This window comes from Clavelina lepadiformis, chromosome 5 (genome assembly GCF_947623445.1).
Source record: "Clavelina lepadiformis chromosome 5, kaClaLepa1.1, whole genome shotgun sequence".
Taxonomy (NCBI): domain Eukaryota; kingdom Metazoa; phylum Chordata; class Ascidiacea; order Aplousobranchia; family Clavelinidae; genus Clavelina; species Clavelina lepadiformis.
Genome location: NC_135244.1, coordinates 22,897,265 through 22,920,857, shown reverse-complemented (window position 1 = coordinate 22,920,857; position 23,593 = coordinate 22,897,265). Strand labels below are relative to the sequence as shown.

Here is a 23,593-nt window from a genome sequence, read left to right as displayed (position 1 = left end):
CCTACACCATAGAAACATAAGACCGTAAAACAAGGCAGTTAAGAATAGAAACTTGTTGATGGATTCAAACTTTTAGAAAAAATTTGAGAGTTTGGGAATTTGTATTGAGCAATACTGTTTAATAAAGACTAAAAAATTGTCAATTGCCAAAACATTTTAGTTAAGATTACAGTTTTTTTTACTACAAAGTCTAGCCTACTTTAAAATATAGATTATTCCGGTTAAAACAAGGGCCAAGTCAAACAAGAAAACTTGAAGTTTCTGTGATACACAATAAATATTATGAAAACCCATCCGTTATCCATAATCGTGGGAAATTTACGATAGAGTATTTTAAATGTAGAATAGCTACGTGCGCTTAAATTTCAGCTTATGCGTAAAAATTCCTTCGTAAGATTTGACTTAGTTGACGTACCGTTCCTCTGCTTCCTTTTAGTTGACCCTGGCAAATGACGTTACGACTTTCCTCCACTTCCGGCCATCTTGTTTATCGTCGAGGTACTCGAGCTTGTTTTGAAAGAACCTTGACTGTCTCTCGCCGTTCAAGTCATTCATTCACAATAATTTCGTTGATGATGGCCAACTATGTCAGAATAGAAATGACATTTAAATAAGGGCAATGACTTCAAAGCTGGAAGAAGGCGGACTGTAACAAAAGCGACCTAATAAGGCAAGTAACTGAGCCGAGTTATAACTGTGAGCTCATAGCTTGTGTTTAAATTGAATTTTCGAGTGGCGCATCCTCAAGCAATCTTGCGATTAATTCAAGACATGACGTCATGAGATTACTCGAACCAACTCCCACCAAATCGACAATGACACCGTATTTAAACCACTGTCATTGTGGCAAAATCCTTGCAAAATCATACTACCCAAACGAACAAAAGTTTTCCGACTCCAAATTTTCAAAAACAAAATAAAGGAGCTTTTTATCAAAAAAAAAAGTTTACCGTTTCCAATCAGCCAAAAAAAGCATTTTCAAAAAGCATTTTAAAATAATGATTGTAACAGAACAAAAAAAAACACAAAAGCAACAAAGTATACTCACAAAACGAGTTTTAAGAGTTATGAAATTTGTACACTTGTACTGCTTCGTCACAATTAAAAACAATTTGAATGTATGACGTAAAAATGGACATAAGAAAAAAAGACCTTATCAGAATCTTAAAAAAGATTTCCTCCTCTTCACGATGGTGACCTTGAAATGGATCCATATAGAACGAAAAGTTACGAAATTTACAAAAACGCGACAGCGATAATTACTCCAAAACCTAAAAAATGCCGTACTTATCAAGTGTTTTACGTCGTTCTGCTGAGCGATCCCGGAACATGTGTGAATTCTTTATTGCAGAATTTTATTGCAGAACAACATGTAAACGAAACCATGCATTTGAAAGTTAAAATTAGAAATTGCATTAGAAATTTTGGCCATATTGAAAGGTGCCGTACTATTAGACTTGCTAAAATTAAACTGAGGTTGCTGAATAAGAGCGGTTTTGACTGGGATATTTTTGATTATTCTTCTGTTGCAAGTATTCAAATAAACTTCCGAGCTACTGTATTGTGTGATATGTTATAATCTTTGTTATACAGGTATTTGTTGTCTTTATGTGCTTCTCATGATTTTTTGAATTAGGCAACAACGACAACTACCAAAATATAACCTTATTGAGCTCTGGTAGAGGTCGGCTAATATATAATAATCATAAAATCAATAGCGGTAGGCCCAATTACCCAATCAATCTATTGTGTCCTATTCTTAGGTTCTAACATTAACCAGTTAACATAAAGTGAAATTCTAGCTGCGACATTGCAGCTATGCCTAACTAATTTATGTTTATGGACAATCACCTTTAAAAACGCACGCGCCATCGTAATTATGACGTAATCTAACTTATAGTGTGCCTCGTTGCTGCGCTTTTTAGTTGATTGGAATCACGGCTGTAAGTAGCCACGGTTTCAAATCGTTCCGCTCCTTTATTTCATGCATTTGAGTCCGGGCAATTTTGTAAAGAAATCTCAGTTTGTACATTGACGTCTGAATACACGAGAGGGTAACGAAGCAGAAATGTGTGAAAAAATTGTGGCTTCATCCGGATCCTGTAAAACCCACCCAGCGCTATTGGCATCGCTATTGGCTGGAGAGGTTTACATGGTTTCAAATCAGCTTATAATCCTGCTTGGCGGACGTCACAGTTTTTAATCCAGCTCATAGTAGGCTTACTGGTTTGTCATGTTGTCGGAGAGAGTTTGATTTTCTTTTAACTTTTCTCCATTGATGGCTGCCGGTCGGCAGGATTGGAAACCGGTTGAAAACATATTTTTAACGTTTTCCTTGCTTTGATTGTACCTTGGTCGCCTTCGGCAGGCTTATGTTTTGTTCAATACTTTGTGGAATGGCGTGTCGGAGTACGTTAATTAATTGGCGTTCATTCGAAACAGACATTTACATTTTTTGTTTCTACCTTGTCGAAGAGTATTTCTTGGTTGGAAACAATTGTCGTCATAATTAAGGGATGAGTTTACATCATGTTGCTGTTTTTTGACATTGTTTTCGTTCGCCTCACTGGCCATTTTGTTACAGCAACCTAGTTACAGTAATTGCTAAAATCTGAAACCATGTTAGACAACATCACAAAAACAGCATTTAGTTCCTATCATGTTAAAAAATGGGTTAAGGCAGACAAATCACCTTCATCGTAGTTACCCTTGATAGGAATTGCTACCGGCTTCCAACCAATTGAATACTTGAAACTCCAAGTGATACTATTTCGAGAAAATCAAAAAAAATCTTCACAATTTTTTGTTGTTAAAGTTATCAAAGCCTGGTTAATGTGGGTAGTTACTCATGGGAAAACACAAAAGCTGTATTGTGTGTTGCTGTGCGTTATACTTTATGCGGTGCAGATCGTCCAACTCACTGGATTTGGGCCCTTATTATATTCAGGACCTCACAAATTTGTAGCCTAATGCACTGCGCTTTGCTTGGATAAATTGATAGATAGCACCTTGCCCACTGGCGTAGGAACCCCCCTTGCAATACCTGCAGTCGCTGCAGGGGCCCGCACCTTAAGAGCCCCACGTTTAAGGGCCCCCTCACGAGGTGGAAGACTTTTTTGTTTTGAAAAACAAGTTTTTAGTGAAATCATGAAAGAAACCTGAAACAAACAACATCATGAAAGAAATCTGACACTTTTGTTATGTACAGTAAAATCAATTTTTCAGTTCCTTGCGTAAGGTAAAAGCAGTTTGTGTAAAATGTGTCTCGAGTTTTTTCCATGAAATAATGCATCTTCCGTTGTAACGAGTTGGTCTATCATTTATTTTGTTTTTTGGCGGAAGCATGTTTTCAGTTTGATAACATCTTGCTTCTTCGCAGCCATAATCGGTACTTGGCTGGTATAGCACTAACTAGCTTCTAAGGTAGGAAGAACGTCAGGCTTAAGGATCCGACATTTAGTTCAAACGAGTCCCATCCTATTCTTTGAAACGTCAATTTCAAACGAATGCTTCTTCCTGAAACGGAAGCTTTTATATTCCAACACGAGATACTTCTCAGTTCCCCATTTCGTCGCTGTCTTGAAATATTCAGCGAAGTGTTCACGATAGTCTCTTTTATCAAGTCTTGGGTAACTCGAACCACATTACAAAAAGTGTATTTAGCTCCTATCACTTGATCAAGGCTGAAAAAACAGTTATTCTAATTACTAATTGTTTTTTTGCGTTCCTTGGCGGTGTTTGTTTCTTGCCAGCTGAAATTGTAGCTTGGCTTTTTGACTTTACCCTCAATGACAGTAACTTTGTTACAATAACTTCTAATTATTTAAGTGTTTTGTGCTCTAAATAAATCATCCACTAATACACTCATTCAAGCTATTGAAAATAGTTGTAGCTTATCCTTCTATTAAAATGTACACACAAACTTTACCTGAACTGCAATAGCAGTGAACTTCATGACACTGAAATTTTCGTCAAAAACTGACGTACATTTATTTACGTTAACAATCATGCACGCACATTGATTCACATTGTATACCTCGTATGCAATAGCAGAGAATTTTATCACTTTCATTTTGTGATCAAACATTGATGCACACGAGTTTATCTGAAGCCTTGCCTAGTGTTAATCCCGGGATGAGACAGCATGGGTATTTTCCACAAATCAATCATATAGAATAGATCATGATTTTAAATTCCATATCTCTTGTATGCAATATATTGCAAATATCGATTACAGATATTGCAATCGCTATTGACTGGAAGGTTTTACATAGTTTTAAATCCAGGTCACAGCACACTGGTTTGCTGCCATGTTGGCGATATTAAATTGAATATGTTTCACAACTTTCCTCCATTGTTGGCTGCTGGTCGGCACGATTGGAATCCAGTTGGAAAGATATTTATTAACGCTTTTGAAAGGTTGGATTGTACCTTGGTCGCCTTTGGCAGATTTAAGTAACTTTGCTGACTACCTTGTGGAAAGGTGAGTGGAGTGTGAGTTGTTAATTGGCGAACAGACATTTTGTGTAAATATCTGGTGAAGTGTATGTCATCTTGGTTGAAATTTGAAAACGTTTAAGTGTGCCTACCAATGAAGACGATTACCTTTTGTTTTTTGCTTATTGTATTTTTTTGCACAGCCCAGTTGTAGCACTCCTTGTCATCTAAGCCAATAGGAACAGGTTTATTTGTGTTTCCCTGGTGGCATTATCAAGATGCTTCTTGTCAAGCATTAAGGTTTTCAACATCACTGGAAAACAGAGGTAGTTATAAGGATGGAGTATTGTATTCATAGAAACCTTAAATAGAAGGACTGGTATCCTCTATGCTCGGTATCTGGAGCTTGGGTCCCATCAGTATTTGTGTTAAATACGGTGAAGAATTACTTCCTACTTTTAACCTTTTCAAGGTTATCTCACATAAAATTAATTGAAAGTTTATTTTTCTACAATATATATTTAACATGTTTAAGTAAAAATAGCTAGAACAAAGTTATTTCAAGGGACACATCGCAATGAAATTTGTAGAAATGAGTAATCAAACTACTTGTGGCATACTAAAGATACTTGTTTAGTTTTTAGTAGAGAGTTTTTCTTTTCTTTTCGAACAGCCGAGTTGTCCTTCTTTGTTACTGTTGTCAAGCACAAATGCTTTCAAAAGAATGTTTGATAAAGTAAGACATGCTCCTTGAATTACAATCATTGAACTATCGATACGACGCAAAGCATGGCTGAGATGAGCTCGGCAGCAATGCAAGTTGCACTTACCAAACAGTTTAAGCTGAATGTACGAAATGTACTGTTGAGAGTAGAGGTACAGTTAGTCCACCTATATTTAAGTTTGTGAGAAACTATGAATTAATCCGATGGTCGTCGTCATTTTGAGTTTTGATACGCAAGATATTAGATCGGTATTTGTGTTCAAAATATCTAGCTAGAAAAATACATTTATGTTTGACACTGTCATTAGATTGCACCAAGTATTCAGTGTCAGCAATGGTGATGTAGCCTGTGTCGTTGACCGGTAAGCTGTAAAACACTTGTTGATCTCTAACTTCCGGTCCTTTTTCTCCAGTTGTGCAATACGGATTGATTTCATCAGTGTGTGGTTCTGTCGTTCCACCTCTCTGTTTGCTTGAGGCCACAATGGTGTAGTCTTCACATGATTGATTCCATACTCTATCAGAAAACTTTCAAATTCTTCTGAAACAAAATGTGGTAGGCAAAAGCACCAAAGAATGAGTTTTGTAGTAGGCAAGGTTTGCAGCCATGTCTGTTGACATAAAAGTTATGCAAAGTATCCTATGTATGTTCAGATTCAAATTCAGATAATTGATCACTTTTATCAGAAATGTCAACGAAGCCAACTAGCACTACGGTGGCAAAATAACTCAGCGCAAGTTTTCCAATCAAAAATATAGTCTTCCCGATAGGCTACTCAGTATTGTTTTCTTGTTTGTAAGGTTTGTAAGTTTTCCTTTTATCAGAAATGTCAACGAAGCCAACTAGCACTACGGTGGCAAAATAACTCAGCGCAAGTTTTCCAATCAAAAATATAGTCTTCCCGATAGGCTACTCAGTATTGTTTTCTTGTTTGTAAGGTTTGTAAGTTTTCCTTGAGTCCTTGGGCAATCTATAAGGTTTTCGAGTGAAGAACATTTTACAGAGTCATGCCAAACCTCTACGTCACAGCCGTGACAATTTTTTATTACTTTACGCACAGCTGTACCACACAATTTAAAGTAAAGATATAATAATCATAGTGAAAGAGGCACTAGAATAACTTGAAAAATGTGTAAAAACATTGAAGCGTGATAAATGAGCAAGGTTGGCTTCATCCATAATGATTGGCCAAATTTCAATGAGAATCGATGAAAAATTATCCGAAGGTTGTTGGCCTAAAAAGAGTTCATGAAAAGTTATGTGCTGAAATATTTGAAATCTTGCAGTTATGGCGAAGGTAGCGCTTGTACGTTGTTGCGTTGCTGTTACGATGCTGCGTTGTTGACTCCTTGTCTCAGAAGGTTGCTATCGCTGTTCTCTGTCTCCTTCGCTCATATATTAACTGAAAAGAACACGGCATTCTTAATTTAAGACTTTACTCAAACTGATGTCCTGCGCGCAGGCAGTGCAAAAACGAATGGGCAGGTAAAGTGAACGAGCAATGCGAAAATACACACGTACTGGGAACATCACGAGGGTGACAACCAGCGACAAACCAATAAGTATCCAACGGCCGCTACATACATCTTTCCTTCCCGGCAAGAATGAAAAAGGGGTGGGAAGCGATGAAGAACAACATAATGTGAACTATCAAAGCACAATTTACATATTACAAATTTGAGATTATCTCAGCGCCATTGTGTCAAAGTATCGTGCAAAAAACAAGGACAAGTGTAGTAGCGTCAGCAGCGGGTAGGTCATCACCTTTCAAAAAACAGCTACTAATGTACAGTGTACACCATAACAAAAGAACGCAAAGGAATAATTCTCCACGGCAGGAGTTCGCCGTCAGAGAGCATGGCAATTAGGGCCGTTAAGATAAGCACAATCGGCAATATAACGCTATTACACGTAACACCAGGTTGTGAGCGATAATTGTCAAAGGTTATAATAAACCTTTGACAGGCACGACAAATTGACAACTGGGCAAAAAGAGACTAGGTCGAACTAGTTAGAATTTAAATTTATGCGATAGTACACGACTCATGAAGTGTAAGGCTATAGGTTAAACGTAAAACTCAAGTTACCTTTTGTAGGCTTGAGGGAAAAAACATACAACAAAATGGAAACGTTATAATTAAAGAAACGCATAAACAAAATCAGCACGGAGTGTCCGAATACCGCGCAGGTTTCTTGACTGGCCTTCCACGTGTGGTGAATTGTTCAGCGTGCGATGTTTCGCCGTCATCCTCGCATTCGGGGTCAATTAAAGTATCATCAACCACACTATCGGCCTGCGGTGGCTCAGACACGCCAAAACCTTGCATAGGTGGTAGATACGACCTATCTTCAAACATCACGTCGGGGTCACCAGAATATATGGCGAAGGTAGCGCTTGTACGTTGTTGCGTTGCTGTCACGATGCTGCGTTGTTGACTCCTTGTCTCAGAAGGTTGCTATCGCTGTTCTCTGTCTCCTTCGCTCATATATTAACTGAAAAGAACACGGCATTCTTAATTTAAGACTTTACTCAAACTGATGTTCGGCGCGCAGGCAGTGCAAAAACGAATGGGCAGGTAAAGTGAACGAGCAATGCGTAAATACACACGTGCTGGGAACATCACGAGGGCAACAACCAGCGACAAACCAATAAGTATCCAACGGCCGCTACAATGTCACAGCTGAAAATGATTTTTCTGTTCCAGAGTTTTAAATTTATCATTGTCTACCTTTCATTTTTGTTTTATCTGAAAATTTCATTGGTAACAAGAAGACTAGTTGTACAGTTTTCAGTTTCTTTTGTTTTTTAGTTGGTTCAAATTAAACAATGGCCAGTATATCAGGGAATCAACAGTCTATGCGAAAGTCAGATAGTGATGAACTGTTTGTATGTCCATATGATCCGGTGCATCGAATTTCTGCCAAGAGATATGTTGGCCACATCATGAAATGCAAGAAGAACCACCCTGGTGCAGATAAGGTTATTCTAACATGTTTCATTTCTGTTTTACAAATCAATTGTAAACTTTTAATTAAGAAGTGAATAAATGCTTTATTAGCATGTATTTTATTAACCCACTAATTTGGTTTTATGCATACAATATATACATTGCAGGATGTGTGTTCATTTAATGCACGACACATTGTTCTAAAGCCAGAACTACAAATGCACATGAGTTCTTGCCCAGATAGAACGATGTTCGAATTCGAAATTAATAAAGGTAACTTCACAACCGAGATTTAGCAACTTTAGTGGTTTTCATAGTCTTAAGGCTAAAGTATTTAGTTTCACACAATACTGAATTGTTTGTTAAATTTATTGAATTGACTATAAGTCGTTACCATTTCCCTTCATATGGGTAACCATATGAAAACTTTTAACTCGGACTTACTCAGAAGAAGTTGATATAGCTTGATCTCTACAAATGACTTTTTCAATTTCTTCCTCCCATAGCCCAATCTTGTCAGAAGTATGTCATTGCCACCTTCTTTTTCATGAAGAGCTTTATAAAATTTCTTGTCGTTGCCACCACGTCAGCATGTTCTACTCGTGTGGCAATTTCCTTGACATCCTATTTACATTGCAAAATGTCTCAATTGACTGATATTGCATTCCTGGAAGTTGCTGCCAGTTTTACGTACAAAAATTACAGTAAATTAACCCAAATCATTACCCTTACTTGCTCAATAATTTCTTGAAGTTCTTCTTCCGTTTCTGCTGCTAAAAATATTGGTGGCTCTTCATTCTTTTGTAACAAAGAAAGTGACATTAAGGAGTCCAACTTATCCTCAATCCCAGAAACGTTCAGATTGAGCAAGGAAATATCAGCTTTTAAAAGTGAAATTTCATGTCAATATGACACAAACTGAGGCAACTTTTGCTTTTTATGTGGTGGTTCATTGCTCAAGGGTCCAAGCTTTTGAGCCAACCTTAAAAAACAAGTAAACATTTATACATTTATTAACATTGCAACATACGCAAGGCAAATTTTATGAATTATTTGCAACAAATTTAGCCATAACTTACATTGCATTGCTGGTTGTTTTTAATTGTTTCAGATGTAATTTTTAAAGTTTGTTTCTAACCTGTTAATATCTTTCCTGTTATACGATTGGTTGTTGGAATAGTACTAGAGTTGTTTGTCTTTTCTGGCGTAATAATGCTTGTGTATGACTTCATTCAGGGTTTCCCTTGTTATATCAGCCAGTGTCTTTGTGTAAAATTGTAATCTTGATTTAACAGAGTAATTGCTCGTTAATTATCTAAATCTGCATCATCGCATTTCTTATAGATCAGGGTGATGGCGCCTTTATTTATTTCCTTGCGAAATTCTCCTCTTATTCCGTCTGGCCCAGGTGATTTACCCTTTGCGAGATTCTGCACAACATTTTTGGTTTCATCATTGCTTATCTCACAATCCATTTTTAAGGTATTTTCCTGTCAAACATGTTGCAGATTTGCAGGTTACTCGATATGAACAAGTTATGTTTTTACATCTGTCTTCATAGACGACTTGCGTTTGGCGCAGTAATATTTGGTAGCCGTCAGCATTTCTTTTGGTATGCTGATGGGTAAAGTGTTTTCGTGATATACATCTTCACTAAAAGTTTGCGATCGTTTTTTGTTAAAAATACGCAAAAAAATTCACGTGAGCCGATCTTTTCCTAATTTTCTCTATTTTTTGAAATAGTTGCATAAATTTGTTCTCTTCTATAATTTCTTAATGCTCGTTTGGCTTCAACGTACTCATGGTAGTGCGCCGAGTTATCACAAAGTCGAATTTCAGCGGATTTAAAATTAGTCAACAAGCATTCTTCATACTTTTTTCTTTAAGCATGGGGTTCTTTTGTGAAATGGACTACTATATTTTTTAATCTGCACTTGGAATCTATCCACCATGCGCTGGGGTTTATAGAACAAATCTTGCAACGTATGAACTGAACAGACAATTACAAATAATTGTATCCTTTAATTAAACAGCTTTAATAAACAAGAACTTAGCTAAGCTGCAACACAACAAGTAAATTAAGACAAAAGCATAAAAGGAAACAGGTTTTTGTTGTTTGTTGTTTGTTGTTTTTAAGCGTTCGTTCTTTTTCCCTCGGTTTGGCCTAGGAAGTAAAACAAAGCTAAAGTTTGAAACCACAACTCAACTCGTCTCGTGTTGAAAGGTTAAGCAATTTGAGCTTGGGTTTAAGGTTAACCAACTTTTCTCTCAACGTCCTCAGCTGAAGCTACATTTTTGCACGAAGTAGTTGGCTTTGTTTTTCGAGTTGCTTTCGAAATCGGATTTTCGTTAAAGTCATAGTCTAAATTAAAGAAATTTGTAAATGAAGCTGAGAGCTGGTGAAAGTTATTTTCCAACACTGACTTTACTATAGACGATCATTAAAAATTAGCGTGCGATTTAGTTTTGTTGATAAACAAGGAGGTGGCAAAAAAATCGTCGAAAGACTGGTGTAACCAATGGTTTGATAATCACCTAAATATAGGTTTTGAACAAGTAATTTTGAACAAGTAAGTTTTGAACAGCTCTGATGACAAGTACTAGTTCTAGTACCATTCTGTTAATCATACAACAAATTTATTTGCCTTCGATAACACGTTTCAAAGCGTGGATTTGGACCTTTCTTTTGCATATAAGGTAGCACTAGGCGTTCATCCTTTCAAGAGCCCGCACCTGCCGTTTTGTTACAGTAACTTTGTTACAATAACTTTTAATTAAGCTCCTATCACTTGATCAAGGCTAAAAACAGTTATTGTAATTACCAATTGTTTTGGTTGCATTCTTAGCCAGTTTTTGTGGCTAACCTTATGAAATCATGGCTTGGCTTTGCGACTTCACCTTCAATTATAGTAACTTTGTTACAATAACTTTTATAAAGTGTTTTGTGCTCTAAATAAATCGTCCACTACTACACTCATTCAAGTTATTGAAAATATTTATGACTTATCCTTCTATTAAAATAACAAAAAAACACACAAACTTTGCCTCAACTGCAATAGCCGTGAATTTCATTAAATCACTTAATCAATTAAATCACTGCATTGCGTATTGTAGCCTTTTTCTTTACCAGTTCCTCGGTTTCTTGAAACTTGCTTTCGAGATTCACAATTATTTGGTTTAGGTTTTGCACCTTCTCCGCATGTTCTTTGAAAGTAGTCTAGTGTATCAACTGGTTTAAACTAAACCAACTAAAAAACACTGGTTTAAAACCTAAAATTTCAGGAGTATAAAGTGTAACTGAAGACAATTAAGCCAAATTAATCGAAAATGCATTAGGTAGCAAAGAGTACAGCCATAAAGAAGATGACATGCAAAAAACAAGTTTTTCTGGGAAGGACAAAAATAGGACGGCGATTTAAATAATCTGATTTCATCGATCGATAAGCCAACTCACTTGCAATTTTTCATCCAGCTCGTCTTCCTCAAGAGGAATTTTGGTCGAGTACAATTCCTGTAAAACGTCTTCTCGACATTCCAATCTTGCCCTTAAACATAAAGAAATATGTTGACACTATGTTAAACAAAATGGTAATCGCTTGGGTTGACGATAAATATAAACCGATGTAGTACTTACACCTTCCTTTCAATATTCACCACTTTTTATTCATCTGCTGTAACACTTCATCACGCAGATTTCTCTGAGTTAGATAAACCTTTGCCTTTTCTTCTTTTAAAGCATTATTCAAGTGATCGATGACACCAACCAACTGGTTCTGCATAAAGTTACAGATATTTTCATATTCATTCATAACTTTGTTACAATAACTTTTATTAAGTGTTTTGTGCTCTAAATAAATCGTCCACTACTACACTCATTCAAGGTATTGAAAATAGTTGTAGCTTATCCATCTATTAAAATGAGATAAATTACGTATAAACTAACACACTAACTTTACCTCAACTGCAATAGCAGTGAACTTCATGACACTGAAATTTTCGTCAAAAACTGACGTACATTTATTTACGTTAACAATCATGCACGCACATTGATTCTCATTTTATACCTCGTATGCAATAGCAGAGAATTTCATCACTTTCATGTTGTCATCAAACATTGATGCACACGAGTTTATCAGAAGCCTTGCCTTAATCCCGGAATGAGACAGCATGGGTATTTTCCACAAATCAATCATATAGAATAGATCATGATTTTAAATTCCATATCTCTTGTATGCAATATATTGCAAATATCGATTACAGATATTGCAATCGCTATTGACTGGAAGGTTTTACATAGTTTTAAATCCACGTCACAGTATACTGGTTTGCTGCCATGTTGGCGATATTAAATTGAATATGTTTCACAACTTTCCTCCATTATTGGTTGCTGGTCGGCACGATTGGAATCCGGTTGGAAAGATATTTATTAACGCTTTTGAAAGGTTGGATTGTACCTGGGTCGCCTTTGGCAGGTTTAAGTAACTTTGTAGACTACCTTGTGGAAAGGTGAGTGTTGGAGTGTTGAGTTGTTAATTGGCGAACAGACATTTTGTGTAACTATCTGGTGAAGTGTATATCATCTTGGTTGAAATTTGAAAACGTTTAAGTGTGCATACCAATGAAGACGATTGCCTTTTGTTTTTTGCTTATTGTCTTTTTTTGCACAGCCCAGTTGTAGCACTCCTTGTCATCTAAGCCAATAGGAACAGGTTTATTTGTGTTTCCCTGGTGGCATTATCAAGATGCTTTTTGTCAAGCATTAAGCTTTTCAACATCACTGGAAAACAGAGGTAGTTATAAGGATGGATTATTCTATTCATAGAAACCTTAAATAGAAGGACTGGTATTCTCTATGCTCGGTATCTGGAACTTTGGTCCCATCATAATTTGTGTTAAATACATAGTAAACCTTCATTCTGGTGTCTTTTGGGGTGTTTTGAAGGGTGAGGAATTGCTTCTTCCTACTTTTAACCTTCTACAAGGTCATCTCACATAAAAATAGCGTAAAATCACTCAAAATACTGCATATTTTCTCACTTAAACAACTGAAACACACAGTATGTTCCCTGTAACTGAATTAAAATCTTATACATGGACAGTTTAGCCTGGGATCACGTCAATTGACCGTGAACAAATTCACCGGCGACAATTTGTCATGGTCAACTAACCGGCAACAAATTGGCCGACGACACAAATCAACCGCTACGCATTTTATTTTTATTTTTTACGCAAATTAGCATTGTTGTTTATTCAAATTATATGATTCAAGGTCAGTTGGTTCTAGGTAAATTTACGTCATGGTCAGTTGTCCCCGGTGAGTTTGTTCGCGGTCTATTTCCCACGGTTAATTGTCGTGGAACCGTTTAGCCTGTATAGTTCAACAGAAACACGTCTAAGACGAACAATTTAGTTATTCTTGAAATAAGATAATTGAAAGTTAATGTTTCTACAATATATATTAAACATGTTTAAGTAAAAATTGCTAGAACAGTGTTATTTCAAGGGACACATCGCAATGAAATTTGTAGAAATGAGTAACCAAACTACTTGTGGCATACTAAAGATACTTGTTCAGTTTTTAGTAGAGAGTTTTTCTTTTCTTTTCAAACAGCCGAGCTGTCTTTCTTTGTCACTGTTGTCAAGCACAAATGCTTTCAACAGAATGTTTGATAAAGTAAGACATGCTCCTTGAATTACAATCATTGAACTATCGATACGACGCAAAGCATGGCTGAGATGAGTTCGGCAGCAATGCAAGTTGCACTTACCAAACAGTTTATAAGCTGAATGTATGAAATGTACTGTTGAGAGTAGAGGTACAGTTAGTCCACCTATATTTAAGTTTGTGAGAAACTCCGAATTGATCCGATGGTCGTCGTCATTTTGAGTTTCGATACGCAAGATATTAGATTGCACTAGGTCTTCAGTGTCAGCAATGGTGATGTCAAATTGATCATCATCAATGCAAATGTTAGAGGTGCAAGGCACATCATGAGACTCGCACGCAGTTGACTTTTATTTTAAAAGTGCATGGAGGTTTTTGCAGCTGCCTTGATATCTATAATGTCAATATAGAAATTACCTCCACTGCGTTGTCTGGCTTGACCAAAGAACTTTTCAAGGGCCTCATCAACAAACACACCAGGTAGAACATAGATGAAGTTGTGCCGAGTCAGTAGCAACTCTGCGGCTTCGATGTTGTCTTTTATCAAATCTTGGGTAATTCGAACCACTTCAAACTGTTCTTCAACCATGTTGATCCATCCATCATACCATTCCATCTTCTCTCTCTGCCGCTTCATTTTCTAAGTCGTAGCAAAATGCCGGTCACTTGGCAGAAAACTGTGACCCATAATTGGCAGATTATTATCAATAGCATCAAAATATCCGTTTTTGACCAGTGTAGGAAAAACCTGAACTGTAGTGTGGTTATGGTTCTGGCCCCTGCAACCGTCAGAATAAACGTTTACCTTTTTGACTCCGGGTAAAACTTTGTTTTGGAGATAATGATGAAGGCACGAAACTACTCGCTTTGCAACAGTTTCTTGCCGCATTTACATCGTAGATGTGTTCGTTTTTGCACTGTACACACAACAGTTATGCAGCCAAATTTGCGGCATGTAAAAAATTTCTCCGACAGGAAGCTGAGGAAAAGTTATGTTTTGTTGAAAGTCGATAGCTAGTGTCTCCGTTTCTGGATCGTCTTCCGCCGAAGCAGAGTCAGCTTTTCAGCTTGTCATAAAAACACTTAGCATTGAGTTTGTGGAGTCAAAACTGATTGGAATTTTCTTGGCGTTGCTGGATGTTTTTCAGTTTGTATCGCGCAACATCAGATCGTGGCCTTCCAAATCCGTAGTTAAAAATATCTTTAAAATAGTTAAAGTATGCCCTGTGTCTAACAGGGCATTGTACAGATTCTGGTTCTGTCCCAGCTTGAACCTGAAGGTATTCATCTGGAAAGTACTTTTCCAAAAACGATATATACATGCGTCTGATACTGAGCTCTGATGACAAGTACTAGTCTGAGATCACGTCAATTGACCGTGAACAAATTCACCGGCGACAATTGGTCGTGGTCAACTAACCGGCAACAAATTGGCCGGCGACACAAATCAACCGCTACGCATTTTATTTTTATTTTTTACGCAAATTAGCATTGTTATTATTATTATTATTATATTATATTACATTGTTATTATATTGTTATATTAATTGCGTGAATGAACATGTTTTCATACTGTACAAGGGATGCATGAACTTGTTTTAAATGTACGAACGTGTATTATCATGTGTTTCCATAATTTGGTATAGTTTCACTGATTCGACACTTTGTCTTAACCCTAGAATGCAAAAAACTTGCGATATTATTGTGTTTACTATTTTACTATTATTTTTCATCAAACCTGCTAAAATGCGAATATTATAACTCCGTAAATTGCAGCAGCACTTCACAGCCATAAACAATATATTTTCTATGTCACTTTCCTGCGGGGTCGAAATGACCCCTGTTACGCACTCCCGGGATATTTAAGGAAAATGCATTTTTCTTATCAGGTAAAATTTTACAGAGACTATTTTCTCACCAAGTAAAGTCAAGCAAATCCAGGAGTTGCCAATATGTGTCAAGCAATCATGAGCAGCAGCGTTTGGGTCATTCTGACCTCTGTCATGCATTCTAGGGTTAATCTCCCAAAGGTGTCGAATAAGACGAATTCTACTGTATTTCATGAACATAGAAACAATTTTTGAAAAGATTATATTTTTTGCGAAATGTAGTATAAGAAAATATTCAACTAAATTTAAGATAATTAAGAAACTATATGGCAACTTAATCCAATGCATTTCTTTAGCCATTGCATCTTTTCCATAAAGACAGTCGGCATAAATGAAACAGACAACCCTGAGCAAGCCAGAGTTACACAGTAAGTATCTCATTATTGTCCAGCAATCCAGCAACAGGTAAAATGCAGGAAAAACGTAACTGTTCGATAACTTCTTTTAGTTTGTCATTTTGTGACTTTGCCGGCTCTGAACGGTGGGCAAAGACCGACGGTTATGTTGAGAGGTTGAAGGAGGCTGGAAAAATTAACACGTCCTTGTTAACACTCGGAAAATGCATCGAGACACTGCGTCACAATCAGCAACACCCAGGTACATGAGCATCTTTTTAAAACTTAGTCTTATCTCCTCATTTATATGTACAATGTTTTGAATTGCAATATGACTGACAAAAACATGGTTTCCATTTCTGTAAATAATTTGCAGACAATGTTCGTGTTATGCCGTACCGTAACTCACGCTTGACTTGGTTATTTCAAAGCTTCTTGATGGGGTATGGGAGAGCGTGCATGATTGTTAACGTGAATAAATGTTCGTCAGTTTTTGACGAAAATTTCAGTGTAATGAAATTCACTGCTATTGCAGTTGAGGTAAAGTTTGTGTGTTATTTTTTACGTAATTTTTGTTATTTTAATAGAAGGATAAGCTACAACTATTTTCAATAGCTTGAATGAGTGTATTAGTGGATGATTTATTTAGAGCACAAAACACTTAATAAAAGTTATTGTAACAAAGTTACTGTAATTGAAGGTGAATAACTGTTTTTTAGCCTTGATCAAGTGATAGGAGCTAAATACATTTTTTGTGACGTTCCTGCTATAGTTTCAGATGTAGTTATGTGAAAGTCTGCACTGCAGTTGTTGTGTTTACTTGTTCTTGTAGTAGAATCTGCTGATGATTCTAATCAGGAAGAAGACACCAGTGATAAACAGCATGATTATGCTTCCTGGAAAAAAAAGGGAGGTGAGAAATTTAAAAAAAATGGCGACACCTTTCATATCTTCTATATGATGTCCATGCAACTCTTTGCAATTAAATATTTATTTTGCTGAGACCTAAAAATATTTTTATTTTTATGAAGAACAAATTGGTTGGTGTCATCGATCACTTGCAAAATTCTTTAAAAGAAGAAAAAGCAAAGGTTTATATAACTGAGACGAATCTGCGTGAACTGTTACAGCAGATGAATCATCAAGTGGTGAATATTGAAAGGAAGGTGTAAGTACTACATCGGTTTATATTTATCGTCAACCCAAGCGATTACCATTTTGTTTAACATAGGATCAACATATTTCTTTATGTTTAAGGGCAAGATTGCAATGTCGACAAGATGTTTTACAGAACTCGACCAAACTTGCTCTTGAGGAAGACGAGCTGGATGAAAAATTGCAAGTGAGTTGGCTTATCGATCGATGAAATCAGAATATTTAAATCACCGTCCTATTTTTGTCCTTCCCAGAAAATTTTTTTTTTGCATGTCATCTTCTTTATGGCTGTACTCTTTGCTACCTAATGTATTTTCGGTTAATTTGGCTTAATTGTCTTCAGTTACACTTTATACTCCTGAAATTTTAGGTTTTAAACCAGTTTTTTTGATACACTAGACTACTTTCAAAGAACATGCGGAGAAGGTGAAAAACCTAAACCAAATAATTGCGAATCTCGAAAGCAAGCTTCAAGAAACCCAGGAACTGGTAAAGCAAAAGGATGCAGGTTATTATTTAAATTTGCTCACTGATGTCATTTCCAAAATCTTAATCTATAAAATGAAGATGTAAATCTACGTTACCCATACAGCAAGTTTTTTGTTATTGAATTTGATTCTTCATGGTACAAGGAAGAAAATGATGTTACCATTAGCAAAACAAGTTTTACAATGACAAAATTTTTATTTTAACAGTAACGTATATCACACCATGCAGTGTTTTTCGCATTTTGAGAATAATAAGCCTGCACCATGGCGTTGCCGTCATTCGTTACTGGACCGGTTTTTAATGGCAAATATATCTCATTTCCATGTCTTTTTACATGTAAAGCTTTTTTAGCTATGGTCCATGTTCTTAATGTAGTTAATGTTGGAATACTTTCTTTTCTGGAATTCTGTTTTGTAATGACTAATGAGTAACGGAACAGATAACTTTCTGGTATTTGGGAAACTAGCGTTATAGAGCAAACAAAATTGTTTTTAACTAGATCTCAAGATTGAAATCTCATCTTCACTTTAAACTTTTAACTTTTGCTGCGTAGTTTGTTTGGTCTCACTCGTGCAGGCATTCCTTTTTAAAGTTAATCACAGTTTAACGGTTAGTGAATGCTTCAGCAGCTACAATTTCAATTTTGTAATCGGAAACAGTGCAGCATACAAACAAGTAAAACAATTTCAATTATGACCATTACTTGAAACATCAGTATATTTTATCGACTTGCAGACATTAAAGATTTGGAAAAGAGTAGAGCTGACAGTTTGTTGAAAGTGCGAAAATACGAAACTTTGCACAAAGAACATGAAGATGGTGGGTGAAATAGGCCTCGTCTTTTATTGTGTTATTACTGTTTGCTTCGTGCTACCTAATTTTATGTTGCTGTATTGCAGAGTTAATTTCTTGAATTCTCACTGATTATTTCAGGGCGTGAAGTAATAAAGGAACAGCTTCAACAACTAGAAGAAATGAAACAAGCACTTAAACAAAAGGAGGCGGAGATAGAGAAATTGATGAATGTATGTATAAAATATTTGACTTATTAAACTAACTTTTTTACACTGACCATACTGTTAAGAGCATGAAAGAAGCACAAGACGAAATGAGGCAGGAGAGGAAGAATTATTTAAAAGAATCGATCCTTTCCTACCTAATGCATTTTCGGTTAATTTGGCTTAATTGTCTTCAGTTACACTTTATACTCCTGAAATTTTAGGTTTCAAACCAGTGTTTTTGATACACTAGACTACTTCCAAAGAAAATGCGGAGAAGGTGCAAAACCTAAACCAAATAATTGCGAATCTTGAAAGCAAGCTTCAAGAAACCCAGGAACTGGTAAAGCAAAAGGATGCAGGTTATTATTTAAATTTGCTCACTGATGTCATTTCCAAAATCTTAATGCATAAAATGAAGATGTAAAACTACGTTACCCATATAGCAAGTTTTTTGTTATTGAATTTGATTCTTCCTGGTACAAGGAAGAAAATGATGTTATCATTAGCAAAACAATGACGAAACACAAGACTTCACAAAGTTTAGATCAAAGATGACGAACATGCGGCCCGCAGATGAAGCGAATTATGTTCTAGAGTTTTCGATATTATAGTTGTAATGTTTTGCGAATTTGATGGAAAGTTGTATAATAAAGATCAAAACGCAAATGTCTCATAAAACCTGTAACTCTCAGCACGTGGTTGTTCAGTTTTGAGTGAGACCTGACCCGAAATACAACCATCTCATGCATGATCACAGTCATCTTTCCCGCATGACGTAGGTTTAATAATGTTGTCACATCGTAAATTTCGTGATATGATGACGTCGTTAGGGTAAGGTGTAATGCATATCTTAGTTCAACAGCTCCAATAATCAACAAACTGTTTTATTGTTCTAAGTAAGAAACAATCAACCAGTTGAGATTAAAATCTCCCACAGGGCTGGTCACCGCCGTCTGAGTGAGATGAAACCGCTGTAGTCACGGTCCAATAATTATCGGAAACGTGCAAATTTGGGGAGAATTTCTCAATTCATCATCATTCGATAAATACGTGCAAGCGTCGTATATGAAGACATTACTAAACAGGCTACAGCACAACATCAATGCTTTGCAAATTCCATCAATGACATTGTAACGCAATACGACGATATACTGGAAAGCTTAAGAATTTGGTAATGAAGAATATTGCCTCGCCTTGGCGAGGTAGAAAAATAAACTAGACTCATTGTATTGCTCCCAAACACGGAAATCTTTAGTAAAAGGCGATATTTTATTGCGGAAAAATAGCACAGAAAGAGAAAATATGTACAAGGAAAACTTTTCCAAAATCGACTTGCAAAATACTTTAATTGAACATGCCGGTGATGGTAATGGATTTAAACAAATGACAATAACACAGGTCGCGAAATCTTAGTAATGACACATCTGTAAATTGTAAGCAGAGCGTACGTAGCAGGTACGATAAAGGTTGTACATCGCAAGCAACAATTACAACAAAGTTTATCTAGAATTTACACAGGTTCTAATTCATTAACAGTTTGATAATGACGTCAAAGCAGGGTCTAGCGTGGTCATTTTCCATCAAAAGCTATGATAGAGGTGACGTGAAATACTTTTGCATTGCAGCACACAGTTTTTCAATCTGTTGTTTATAGGGGCCTTCATTTCGCTGGTCCCATGTGCGTCTAGCATACACGGTCCTCTTAATAACTTAGACCGGATAATTTCGTCAGGGTTAAAAGTTTGGTTTTCAAACAAAATCGCGTTCCTATGTTTCCAAATTTTTTGTTTTACCACTGTTAGCCAATAGGTTAACATGTCTTCGGACTCGAAATCTGGGCCACCTATTCCATCGAAGTTGGTTATTGTGGTTGGTTCGAAGTTAATGTCGTCACTACCAGTTAAAATTTGCGCAACGCCGGAAGCACATTCCCAAATAGTGCTTATTTTTTTACATTTTACCATCGTGTACAACACTGAGTCGGGGCCGTTGGCGCAAAAACGACATGCTGTTTCCGTGTAGGGAACAAAGTTGGTCATATCACCTCGAGTAGGTAAATCATTCCATATTACTCTGTAGTTGAAAGCTTTTTGGGCGTTGGAGAGAATTGCGTTGTGTACTCTGGGCTATGTCGACCGCTCTGGTGGAGTCAAATAAAACTGCGGGGCACATTCGCGTATGATACGCTGGTATATTTTTTTAACCTTTCCGCTTAAGATCTCTTTCAGTGAGATACGGTGCTTCCTGATTATTTCGAGCATATGCTCATAATAAATCGATGGGGAGGTGACATGTGGTGTACAGTTATCAATCTGGACGCCGAGGAGGTTGGACAGTTGGTGACCGATTTGGTTTTCTATTGTGCGGTTTTCCAACGACAGAACCTTGTTTTCTATTTTGTCCCTGCAAAATGGGGTCAAAGGTTTTAAATAAAACAAATGCGCATACACAGGAATATTGAGTATGTCATAACCGCCGTAATCTCTGGGTCTTTGTAGAACTTCGATGTCTGCGAACGTATTATTACTCGTCAAAATGTACCTTTCAATTGTCCTGTTTATGGTCTCGGCTGTCTTGGTCGTTATGGGCTGGCTGAAGGCGTTTTATGAAATTAAAGGGAGTAATTTACTTCGAACCAATATGCACTTGGCATCAAAGGTGGAATGTACTTTTTTAAGGCGGGTCGCTTCTTTTTTCAGGTTTTCTAACGGCCGTGACCAACTTATGGTAGGGTCGTAATTTCGTATTGTTGTTCCTAATAGTTGGAGGTGAGAGTTTGTCCACTGTATTGGTGGCAGTTGCGTCGTGGTATTTGGTTTGATTTCTGGGGTAATGCCTTTGGTTTTTGAGATATTGATTTTTAGGCCAGAGGCTTCGCTGAAATCATCCAGTAGGTTAAACGTCTTTTCGGCGGAGTACGCATCTTTGAGGGTGAAGGTGGTGTCGTCTGCATACGCGACGCATTTCGTACTGTACTTTGGGGTGGGACCCAAACCGTCTATTTCGACCGAGCTGTTAATTGCGCATCTTAGCGGTTCCACTGCCAATATGAAGAGATATAAACTTAGCGGGTCTCCTTGTCTGACCCCTTTTGGTAAATCAAAAGGTTTAGATAAAAAACCGTTGTTGATTATCCTGGATTTCGCGTCAGAATACAAATTTTTAACAGCAAGTAGGAAGCGAGAAGGAAAATGCATTCGTTCAAGCACCTTAAAAAGACATGCGTGGTTGATTGAATCGAAGGCTTTTAAGAAGTCAATCGATATGAACAAATGGTTTTGGTTTTCATTTCTACTTTTTTCATACAGATCGCGAATCTTGATGATGGCGTCGTGAATCGATTTGTGGGGTTTTGCAAATTGGTTCTGGTGCGTAATACTGTTTAGTTTGCCTTTTAAACGGTTAGTTAATATTTTCGTGTACATTTTTAGATCGCAGTTTAACAGCGATATTGGGCGGTAATTGGTAAGGTCATTCGTAGGTCCTTTCTTATGGATTAAGGTTAAAACACCTTCTTTGTTTTCCTTAGTCGTACTTGCGTCCCTGAACCACGTTTTGATTACTTCGAAGAAGCCACCTCCTATGATGTCCCAACATTGGACGTAAAACTCAATGCTGAGACCATCTGGGCCAGGTGTTTTGCCTTTTTTCATTTGTGTTACTGCGGTGAATATTTCTTGATCGCTAAGTTCAGCGTTTAACGTCTCTCTTTCGGAGGGCGATAAATGAGCGTTTAAATGTTTCAAAAAAGAGCGTTGTTTCTCCTCAGACGATACTTCTTTCGAGTATACATTATTGTAAAATTTACGGGTTTCTTTTAAAATCGATGGGGACGAAATGTGCTTTACGCCTCCCGAGTCGATGACCTCGGTTATTCGGATTGACTTCCTATCTTGCATAAATCTTTGAAAAAATTTCTTGGTTGGTGTATCCAAGTTTCTTTGCAAATTTTTACGCAATTTCTTATCAGCATCTTTGCGTTGGAATTCAGCCAGTGATTTTTTGGCGGCTAGGTAATCGTCGTAATTACATTTTGCTTGGGGTAATCGTTCACAAACCAATTTATAATCGTTTTCGAGGCGAGTTTCTTCCTCCCTATTTTCTTGCGCGATTTCTCTCGTGATTTGGATTATCAAGTCTTTAATCCTGTTTTTAATTTCCACCCACCATGCGGATAAGTCTGGAATGAGTAAGGGATATAAGGTGCGCCAGAGGGGCCATCTTTCTTCAAGCGTTTTGCGAAATTTTACGTTTTGAAACACGTTTACATTATTTTTCCAAACTCCGCGGCCTCTTTTCCCTAGGGTGAAAGAAACACAATTTGCCAGTAACATTTTGTGGTCAGAGAGGGGATTTTCCATCGTTTGGAGTCCGTTAACTTTTATTTGTTGAGAAACATAAAAACGATCAATTCTAGATTTTGATGAAACGTATGATGTCCAGGTGTAAATTGTTATTTTATTAATAAGGTCAATGCTAAAATAAATTTGAAAAGTCATAATAACACGGTTCATAAAACTAACAACCCACACAGAATCGAAAAAATTAAACTAAAGAAAATAAGGCATCGTGATTAAAACAACTAATAACAGGCAAAAGTTTGATAAAATTTATATTAAAGGTTAAAAAAGAAAAACCAAATAATCATCGGATTAAAGTGAAAATATTCGATCATTGTCAACAAGAAATGAGCCCAAATTTAAAACAAATTCATTTTTTGAGACAACCAAGGTAGAGGGACAGTGTACCGATGGAAATACAAAGATATACTGGAGTAAATTTTATGAATTAAAACGAAAGACGATAAGAGCAGAAATGTTTCAAAATTCGATTTTATGACGTCAAAATCAAATTCCAAACGATTACTGTTGGAATTTAGCAAAAAATATAATGAAGATAAAAAAAATTTTGACTAATCACTAAATAAATTAAATGAACTGTCAAACATA

The 23,593-nt window shown here is 36.6% G+C and overlaps 1 protein-coding gene across 3 annotated transcripts; it reads left to right on the top strand.

Moving 5' to 3' along the window:
- Window positions 1-13,283: 13,283 nt before the first annotated feature.
- LOC143461008 (uncharacterized) lies at window positions 13,284-19,306 on the top strand. 3 transcript variants are annotated; one of them, XM_076958740.1, is made up of 11 exons: window positions 13,284-16,032; window positions 16,113-16,261; window positions 16,376-16,539; window positions 16,835-16,912; window positions 17,031-17,167; window positions 17,257-17,341; window positions 17,554-17,662; window positions 18,379-18,462; window positions 18,577-18,668; window positions 18,895-19,003; window positions 19,128-19,306. In XM_076958740.1, exons 1-11 carry the CDS (start codon window positions 15,947-15,949, stop codon window positions 19,136-19,138), a joined length of 1,104 nt encoding a protein of 367 aa, XP_076814855.1. In that variant the 5' UTR covers window positions 13,284-15,946; the 3' UTR covers window positions 19,139-19,306. The 3 variants fall into 3 exon arrangements, with proteins under 3 accessions (XP_076814855.1, XP_076814854.1, XP_076814856.1); XM_076958739.1 differs by having other exon boundaries at window positions 18,895-19,306; XM_076958741.1 differs by lacking the exon at window positions 19,128-19,306 and having other exon boundaries at window positions 18,866-19,016.
- Window positions 19,307-23,593: the final 4,287 nt, after the last annotated feature.